Source organism: Solanum pennellii, chromosome 4 (genome assembly GCF_001406875.1).
Source record: "Solanum pennellii chromosome 4, SPENNV200".
NCBI classification, from domain to species: Eukaryota; Viridiplantae; Streptophyta; class Magnoliopsida; order Solanales; family Solanaceae; genus Solanum; species Solanum pennellii.
In genome coordinates, this window is record NC_028640.1 from 71117041 (window position 1) to 71126932 (window position 9892).

Sequence of the window (9892 nt, forward strand, 5' to 3'; positions counted from 1 at the left end):
AACCGCACTAGGCAAGTGCTATGTGACAAGCTCAACTCAGAAAGCATTAAGGCAGACCGCGCTAGGCAAGCTCTATGTGATAGGCTCAACTCAGAAGGTATTGAGGCAGAGCACTTTGTGCGCATGGGGTAATGTGATAGGCTCAACTCAGAAGGTATTGAGGCAGAGCACTTTCTGCGCATTGGGTAAACCCCCACTGTGTACTGGCGTACAAACTAACAGGGATATAAACGTAAATTCCCACTGTGTAATAGCCTGCAAACTAAAGGGATGTAAACCACAATAGGGAAGCCTTATGTGACAGGCTCAAGTTAGAAGGCATTGAGGCAGATCGTACTAGGCAAGCTCTATGCGACAAGCTCAACTCAGGGGGATGTAAACCAGAAGGCATTAAGGGGATCGATCCCGAGTCATTCGAGTGTATAATCACCCTCCAAACTAACTGAGCCATCCCAAGGACAATATTTTTTATTTTAAAAAGTTGTTTAAATATAGTATTTGAAAAATAACCTTTTTAGACAACACTAGACTAGAATATTGAATAATATTTTGTCATATATTATTCACTTTTACAGTAACAATATCAATAGATTATTGTTCAACGTTTGCAATAATTTTATTTTTTTCGTAATTATTTTTGCAATAATTCGTGATTTAAAAAATGGCGAATGACAGAAATCACATACTTTTAAAGTAAAATTACCATTTGTCCCTTATAAGTTTATAATTACAGAAATTCTTTAAAATGATATAATGATATAAGCGCTAATACATTAATCTGATGCACGAGATACATTAATTGTTAAGTAAGATACATATATTTTATACATGATACACTAATATGATGTACATTTTATACATGATATACTAATCTGATGCGCGAGATACATTAATTTGATGCGCTGATACATTAATGTGATGCATGAAAATGAGGAATTTTAAAAATTTTATAAAACGAATAAGGGATAATGGTAATAAGAGAATTTAAAGGTGAGATTTTTGTCATTTTTCGTTTTGGCAATTCATAAATTACTAGGGCGAGAGAGAAAAGGTCATCTACTAACCAGATTTCCATGTCAAACGAGACAAATTAGGCTGATTTGCTTTGCCCACTCATTGGGTCATACAGCCCAATAACTACAGTGACTTCAAGGCCCATGGGCTTCACCTCGAGATGTGAGCCTTTTCAAACGGCAGATCAGATGCTTCTCCATTTTCTCTCCCTATCGCTCCCATAGACTCAACACGGACGAACTGAACATTCTACCAGAAAACCTACTTTAGCTATTGTCTTTGTCAAAGTTTGGCCCATCGGCCGCCGTCGCAGCTGAAGTCAGCCATGGCCGCAGTCGATACCTCTAATGTTGCATCCTTATCTGAGGTAAATACCAACTACTACTCCAATTTTCATCTTTCTATTTGGTTTGCGTTGTCTTATTATAATTCATGATCTATTTTATGCTGTCTTTGTTCATAATTTTGTTTTTTTTTAAAAAAAAATACTTGTGATGTTTTGAATCTGGCAATAAAGAGGATCGCACGAGCTCGATCTTCAATTAAAAAATACTTGTGATGTTTTGAATCTGGCAATAAAGAGGATCGCACGAGCTCGATCTTCAATTTGTTTTTTTAGTTCTGTGTGAATGAAGATTTATTTATTTATTATTGAATAAAGGCGTTAGTTTTGGAGAAATGAATATAAGAGCATATAAAAAAAGATGTTATTCTCCAGTGTTGTGATTTTACTAGGAATAGTTCTGATTTAGAAGAATTTCATTTTGTTGTGAATTGCTTGAGTCGCTTTTCATCTGTTAATGGGATTTTGATTTATACGATCCGTTCATGGAATTTGAAAGGTTTAAGGAGTTAAAAATCTGTGTTAAACCAATTTGTTTGAGCATATTGTCAGTTAAATTTCTATGATATGGTTGTTAATTGTTTACTTTTGCTTTGAATTTCTTCACAAAAACAAAATTTTGATCAGAAGCGATTGAATTACTATTGAAGTCAAATCTTGAACTAAAGCTTTAGTGAATACATAGGATTGTGCTTAAACTAAGTGAAGTACAACCTTATCAGCTTGTGTTCCCTGCTGCGGGGCGTCTAGCTTGTTCTGGTTGTGTAAAGAGGTACATTGCTTGGTAATGTGGAATCCTCAACTGCCAGAATGCTGGACCTTCAAAAAGGACAACAAGGAGAAGTGTGAAACATTCTAGAGAAGAGTCCTAGTAACAAATAGCAAAAGAACCCATCTTTTATCCATTTTTTCTCTCTTCTCCATCTTTTAATTTAGATTCGTAAAATGTGATCCTTCTCGCATGGTTCACTTAATGGCTCTCCCTACTAAATGCACACCTTCTTGAATTGCTTGCCCCTCGCAAGCAGCGCTTTGCATTTATCATCAGGTAGAGAAATGTGTTCTAACATCTTTTTTTCACCTATTGGGAGCTTGTATCTTCCAAATTGACATGAGGATTTAATGCTACAATTACATTGTTGACTTTCTTATCTAAAATTTCTGGGCTTTATACTAGTTTTTGGATTACTATTTGCATTGAGATTTTCTTTGCCTTCGATAGAGTTTTTTCCTGCAAATGACAAATGTTGTCCTATCCATGGAATTGCAGCAATACTTACTGAAAGACCAAGAAGAGAAATCCCCAATGACCGCAAAACCGGTTGAAGAAACTGAGGTTAAGACCCCTTCAGCTGCTCCAGCTGAAGAAGTTCTTTCCAAAACTGAGGAGGCTCCAGTGGTTGAGAGCATCAAAACAGCCCCTGCACCTGAGGAAAGCAGTGAAGCTGTAACTGAATCAGCTGAAGCCTCTCCTCCTGTGGAGGCTTCCAGTGATGAAAGCAGCGAAAGTACTGAAGATGAGACCTCAGGAGATCAGGAGTCTGCTGTTGAAATTCCTGAGATTAAGGTTAGATTTAGTTAACCCTCAATCTTGACTCCATCTTACTAGCCAATAGCATATGCATTGACTGTCTTCTGTTGTTTATATCATGATTGGCAATCAGCTTGAGACAGCACCTGCTGACTTCCGCTTTCCTACTACAAATCAGTCGAGGCACTGCTTTACAAGATATGTTGAGTATCATCGGTCAGTTTTCACAGTTATTTACAATCTATTTCTCTTTTGTGTTCTTTCTGTTTGAGTTATTTTAATCAAATAATAAAATCTCACTTATGTATCATTGGTTTGTCTTTCAGGTGCACAGCTGCAAAGGGTGAAGGTGCACCTGAGTGTGACAAGTTTGCTAAGTACTACCGATCCCTTTGCCCTGGTGAATGGGTATGTTTGTTTTAAAATTTTAGACCATATTTATATATTTTTGCTAGTATGCTAAGTAATCTTGATTTCCATGTTTTACTAAGTTTTTGGCAAATGTGGGATATATTACGTTGTGGACATCCACTAATGAGACTTTATTCCTGTTTAGTATTGGATGGAGTAGATTCAAGAATAATATGGGATTGAGCGATTGAGCCTGTGAATTTGAAAATGATAGAAATTATCATCACTGGGGTCATTTGGCTAATGAACAAGTAATATTGGAATTGTAATGCAGAGGATCATATGACTTTTTAGTGGAAAATGCATTATTTTTAAATGCTCAGTTCATTGTATTAAAATTAGATATATGGTGTATAAGTAGAAGTGTGTTTAGTTTTAAACTGATTAAAATTGTTTACAGCCATATCCTTGGCCTTCTTAGTAGTTTGTGTAGCAAATAATGTTACAAGAACCAGTCAGATATACTCACCTAACATGAGTACAAATTTAAATTTCAAAATAAAAAAAATATCGAATAGGATAACGTTTACAGAAGATTGAGCAGAAAAAGGCTGCACTCTCTATCTCTTGTTGATGCAATAAATTTTAGAAAAGGAATGACATCAGTGTAAGCTGAAGTTCTGTGAATTAACGGCAGAGCCACTGCAAACATGCAAAAGCAAAGCAATACCCTAGTTAATGCAAAGCGGCCATGGTAAAGTTGATTGATGCTGTTGGTAGGGAGGGAGTTTACAAAATAAGGAAGAACACGAGAGATAATTTACTTGTGCTAAAATTGAGCAAAAGAGATGTCTTTTGTGAATTAGAGGCAACAAAACAAGTGAATTTATGGAATAAAGGATGGCATGATTACAGACTGTTGGCAAAATCCAAATTGGGAGCGGGCCCGCAAGGAAGGGGGAAGGAGTTGTATATCTGCTCACGTTATCTCTTTGTAAAGAGGAAAATGGATACTCTTCTGTTTTTGATATCAAAGGGAGCCAACCTGTGCCAATATCTGGGTGCATGATTGGAGATGACACTCTTGGAGATTATTTCATATAGCATGAAATTAGGAAAAGACTTGGGCTTGTGGATTTGAAATCCCTATGGCTATCCAAAGAGGCCCAATATGTCATCCTAGTTAAAAATTTTAGGAGGCAGTCAGGTAATATGCCAGCAAAATGACATCCACACATTCCACAGTGTGGATTTATAGATATTACTTGAAGAAGATGCTTTTGTCATATACATTCTGGAAGCTAGTGGTGAAGAGTGGGAATTAAATGATGTTAGCAGTGGTTTCTGGTGTTTGCTGTGTCTGGGGCATTGTCGTCAGCAATTGATAGTCATGAAATTACTAGTAGAATTTGATCTGTGTTTGTTGCTATTGTTCAGATCTAGACACAATGAAGCAGTATTTTGGTTGGTTGTTTCCACATCTTTTTCACAAAGGAAGCATCTACTACATAATGATAATCATCCCCTCTTCTGTATACTATCTAGTGGTAAACAAGCACCTTTAGTTGCCACTTGTTAGTGAAGTTAGCAATTTGTGTATCCTCCGGGGTAGTGATTGTGGTGGACATGGCTGAAATGTGCAGTATTGAAAAGCTTACAGCTATGATCTAAAATACAAATCAAATCAGAGCCAGGATCAATTGTTTGAGTGTGGACTTCTTTTGGGTGGAGCAGAGCAAATATTTAGTGAGGCTGATACATTACTAAACTAACACATTGCCTAGTAAGGACTAGCCAAAAGAAGTGTGTATGTGTGTTTTCCAGGATACCAAATCAGTTCTTAATAGACTGTTTTAATGGCGAACATGTGATATCTTTGTAACTTGTTAACTTTCTGGTGGTGATTCTTTTTTTATAATATTACATGCCGTTAACACTTTCATGTTGTCAGCTTCATGTGTTCTTCTTTGCTTTTGCAGGTTGACAGATGGAATGAGCAGAGAGAGAATGGAACCTTCCCTGGACCATTATAAATTGCAGTACCCAAATTGTTCTCGTCCTTGCTGCATCTGAATTCTCAAATGAATTGGGGGCTCCATTTTTGTTTTTAATAAAATTTGGCGTGCTTATTGGATCTAGCTCAAGCCTTCAATGAGTTTGCCTTTACAACAAAGTTATTTTGGATCATCACTTGAGTTATCCTCTTCCTAAATACAATTTTATGCATCGATTTCCTGTAGTTTATCAGTGATGAATCATCTAGTGGAACCTGTTGACATTTTTATAAATGATGTGAACTGATCATATTACACAAATAATTGCTTATTTTCCTCTATTTAGCTCCTTCCACGGGGTATCTGCTGCCACCAAGCTCATACCAAATATTTGCTCATCGAGTTTAGTCATTGTCTTCCACATTATACGAATAAGTTTATTGTTTTAACGATTAACCAAAAATGAAAATCCGCATTTTTGAACGTGATATATGCTCGAATCAGTGTTAAGCTTTTTACAAATACTGCAGTTATCACCATTAGTACATGCACTCTGTGCTGCTCNCCACCAAGCTCATACCAAATATTTGCTCATCGAGTTTAGTCATTGTCTTCCACATTATACGAATTAAGTTTATTGTTTTAACGATTAACCAAAAATGAAAACCCGCATGTTTGAACGTGATATATGCTCGAATCAGTGTTAAGCTATTTTACAAATACTGCAGTTATCACCATTAGTACATGCACTCTGTGCTGCTCCCTTGTGACGTTAGAGAACTCTCTGAATCATTGCGTAAGTACCCTACGCATGATTAGATTTAGTTTTTCTTTGGTACTTCCTTGACGTTTTGAGTAGGAGTAGAGAGGATAACAGTAACTGCACCACCAGATGTATACACCAAACGACGTAAACTTACAATAGTAAATTGATTAATGGGGTAAGTATGCATATCATATCAACTTGGTATTAACACTGGGTCATGTAAGTTTTACTTGGGATGATTCCCTTGGCAAATAACTGATCGCCCCTGAGCTTCGCCTCTATGGGCAGCAATCTTGGTTTATGCAAGGCGTTTGTTCGCCAAGTCTTCAGGCATTTGGTAATAGCAAGAACCAGAAAATTCTTGGGGGGTATCCAAAATGATTAAGAATTACCAGGGTGTATCACCAGAGAGATATGTTTACATAAAGATGCAACTAGCGAAAAACATGATGAAATTGGGGATACGGTCTGATGATACAGGTGAAAGTAAAATTTCTTAATTTGACTTACACACGCATAACAGAATAGAGAATGAAATTGGAGTGCAAACAGAAGGAACTCAAGATATAAGGACAGCAGGACTTATGAAGGCATTCCATTTCTTAATTTAAAAACCAACTAGAATCTGGGACAGCAATTGAAGCAACGAGGGTAGCTAGAAGTTTCTCACGAAGATTGTGCCACTCATTATTTTCAAATTTACTGAGGGAGAGGGAGAGAGACGACCATCATCTCTATCCAGGTAGCTTCATTCGCAAAACCTTCAGAATCATCATTAGCATTGAGGTCTATTAATACAAGCTCAATGTCATTTGCAAAGTTAAACCCTGACACATCCTTATTTTACATCAATCTTCCTGAAGTGCTCTGTGAGTCCGATCTGTTGAACGTGGACCATCCGTTATAGAACAGAAAGAGAGTGGTGTAGAGATCGACTAAGTATGCTCATAACTAGAGGATATTGTGGGTAAATCTATAAAATCCAAGAGATCTTCTAAAAGCCAACTCTAACATAGTCTCCCATAACAGCCTGAATAAGATCTGATATGTTCCACTCCAGAGGTAATTCCTTACCTCTGAGTCGAAGCTACTCTGCACCTATTTTTTTCCAGATGCCATCAAATAACAGAGTTAACTCGGGAGGAGCAGTTTGCACATCCGACCTAGCTGAAGAAGAGCTACTAAAGGAAAGGAAAATAAACAAGGTACCTTAGGCTATGTCACCCCAAACTCAATTCCACCAAATCCTTCCTTTTAAACTACAAGTCTCAGCAACATTCTAATGAATTCATAGTAGTGACAGATGAAGCAGAAATGCTAACCAATCTTATATAGCAAGATATTCAAAAGAAGAATCCACAAATGACGATACAAATAAAATTTCCAGTACCTAACATTCCAAGATCTACTTATCCATATCCTCATCTCGGAAACAACAAAGATGAAAGAACTTCCTGGTTGCAGTTGCAGAATTCTTTCCATCAATCTCAAAAGTGAAAAGCAGGAAAAACCCTATCCCCTCAACTAGCCAAATGTACATCGGCTTTGTGCTGGCAGAGCTAGAATCCTAGAAATTCTTAAAAACAAACCAGTAAAAATACAGTGTAGCATTTATCAAAAATAATCGTTTGCATTACGATGGCATTTAGACAACCTCCATTGCTCCGACACTTAATGTTACTGTTAAGTATCTTCACAGAAGTAAATTTTTACAGATTTCCTCCCTCAAGTAAAGGACACTATTTTCTAAGAAACTCTACTGTTCTAGAAGCAGATTAAAATTAAGGTCTAAAAAATTGATGTGGGGAGGAAAGAACTACATCCAACTCAAGTGTTGGTTGAGAGGCTGAATAAATAGCTACATCCAACTGCTCTAACGGTGTTCTTTTCTGACATCCCTAGTCATACAAGGAAACCGATATGTTTGTGGCCAGATGCATGGAATTCAACCTTAATAAAACTTCTGTACATAAGCTGATCCAAGAAGGAAGTTCACTCAAAGCTAATTCATATATCCTTACATACCAACATAAATGACAGCATCAAACTAGAAGCCCTTGAGTAACACCAACTATGATTCTGTTAACCCATGAATCACCAAACTTAACAGGCAAACATTTGAACGCGAAATAAGCAACTGTAACTACTAGAGAGTAAGATAAATATTGTTTATATCCAAATAGCAAATCACACATAACAAGATCCAAAATATTCTACTTGTAAAGACAATGAGCTGAAACTACACAAAATGAGCAATTAACAGAACTACAAGCAGAAATAAACCTAAAAAGGAAGTTTGCCTGAAAATAGTTTACTCTTTCTAGATATCAATCCCAGAAGCATTCATAGCTTCATCCATCAGCTTCCCTTGCTCAGCAATTAGATTCACCCTCCTCAAGCACAAGCGAGACTCAGCTTCCTTCAAAGATGTCGACTTTTTCTTAATCTCATTCAACTTCTCAATGCTAAGCAACCCAGAATACTCTTCAAGCCACTTCTCCAGAGCAGCAACACTTCCCCCACACGAAATCAAATTCAAATTAGGTGTAACCTCCACGGTCTTCTCCATCTCCGCACTCAGATTCTCCTCCTTCACTACATCCAAAACCCCATTATCTTCACCTACACTGTTGTTTCGTCCCTTACTTGCAGTTTCATTCTCCACTTGAACAACTTCAACTGGAACTTTGTCAGTTTTCTCTTTACCCCAAACCTTTTGAGACAATTCATAGGCTTTTTGCTCGTGGGGCTTGGAGAAAGTCCTTTCCTTTCCCTTCTTCTCTTTCCCAGCATTGTTTTCATACTTCTTCTTCAATCTTCTTATCTTGTCTTGCAACTGGGCCTTAGACACATCTACGTGCAAAGACTTTTTGATGAAATCATGAAATGCACTCAAATCCGCAACTGGATCGGCTTTTTTCTTCGACCTGTAATCAGTCATGCCCTTCAGGATAGCAATTTCGTCATCTTCACTCCACAATCTCTGAAACAGCTGCCTTTTAACGTCATCAGTGGGCGTTTTCGCCACTGGAGTTTCAATCTGTTTCTCTGGTTTCTTCTTAGACCTCTTCGATTCCTTAGCCTCACCGTCATCCACCGGGCGTTTAGTTCCGACAACAGCAGTGGACTTCTTCGGAGAAGTGAGTTTTGAAGTAGCATCTGCTTTGGATTTAGGTTTCTTCTCAACGATAGGCGCAGCTTTTTTCGGCTCATCCATGGGTTTGGAAGCTATGGGTTTAACAACCGGGTTTGGTTTCTGTGTTTCAGGATCCGGTTCGGACTCGGAATCAGATTCCTCTTCGGTAGAAGAAGAGGAATCATCCTGAGGTTGTGGCTTCTTTGGAGCGGCAACTGGTGGTTTTTTCGGGGGTTGCTCTTGTTCAGGTTCCGATTCCGATTCTGATTCCGATCCCGATTCAGTATCAGCGTTTCCCGGCGAAGAAACTTCCATCTCCTCGCCGGATTCTTCTTCTTCTTCTTTCTCGGGACGACTCTTGGCCATTGGAGAGTGTAAGCGATTAGGGCAAAAGAGTGTAGCTGCCTCCTCTTAAATAAAGTGGGGGAGGCTATTGAGAATTAAACACTTATATTTTCAAGGTTGGTCAAATTAAAATTACTTCAAAATTTAAAAGAATACTATTCTTTCCATCCAAATCTTTTTCTTTTCTTTTTTTTTTTTGATGAATTTTCAGAACTTTATTGATGAAGGAACAAGTCTATTACTCATATCTAGAAAGATAATCAAAATTAAAATCAAAAGAAATAGAAATAAAAGACATAGCCCATTTCCTCTCTATAAACATATTCATTCATTTTGGGATTTCTAAAACTTTCTCATATAACAAATAAAAAATTTATATTTGTATGTTATAGCAAAGTTTACATAATTGCGC

At 37.4% G+C, this 9892-nt stretch overlaps 2 protein-coding genes across 2 annotated transcripts; one reads left to right on the forward strand and one right to left on the reverse strand.

Moving 5' to 3' along the window:
* The first annotated feature begins 1177 nt into the window (after nucleotides 1-1177).
* On the forward strand, nucleotides 1178-5574 carry LOC107018376 (cytochrome c oxidase subunit 6b-1). Its single transcript, XM_015218841.1, has 5 exons — nucleotides 1178-1381; nucleotides 2628-2924; nucleotides 3022-3104; nucleotides 3215-3296; nucleotides 5219-5574. The coding sequence occupies exons 1-5, from the start codon at nucleotides 1340-1342 to the stop codon at nucleotides 5270-5272; spliced, it is 558 nt and encodes a 185-aa protein (XP_015074327.1). The 5' UTR covers nucleotides 1178-1339; the 3' UTR covers nucleotides 5273-5574.
* Nucleotides 5575-8129: 2555 nt separating this feature from the next.
* On the reverse strand, nucleotides 8130-9567 carry LOC107018082 (GLABROUS1 enhancer-binding protein-like). The gene has a single exon (XM_015218451.2). The coding sequence runs from the start codon at nucleotides 9499-9501 to the stop codon at nucleotides 8320-8322; it is 1182 nt and encodes a 393-aa protein (XP_015073937.1). The 5' UTR covers nucleotides 9502-9567; the 3' UTR covers nucleotides 8130-8319.
* Nucleotides 9568-9892: the final 325 nt, after the last annotated feature.

What these genes read in the sequence shown, in the direction of transcription:
- LOC107018376 (XM_015218841.1), top strand. Translation starts at nt 1,340, where the DNA reads ATGGCCGCAGTCGATACCTCTAATGTTGCATCCTTATCTGAG. An exon ending in TTGAAATTCCTGAGATTAAG is followed by an intron (nt 2,925 to 3,021) that starts GTTAGATTTAGT and finishes ATTGGCAATCAG; the next exon opens with CTTGAGACAGCACCTGCTGA. An exon ending in CCCTTTGCCCTGGTGAATGG is followed by an intron (nt 3,297 to 5,218) that starts GTATGTTTGTTT and finishes TTGCTTTTGCAG; the next exon opens with GTTGACAGATGGAATGAGCA.
- LOC107018082 (XM_015218451.2), bottom strand. Translation starts at nt 9,501, where the DNA reads ATGGCCAAGAGTCGTCCCGAGAAAGAAGAAGAAGAAGAATCCGGCGAG.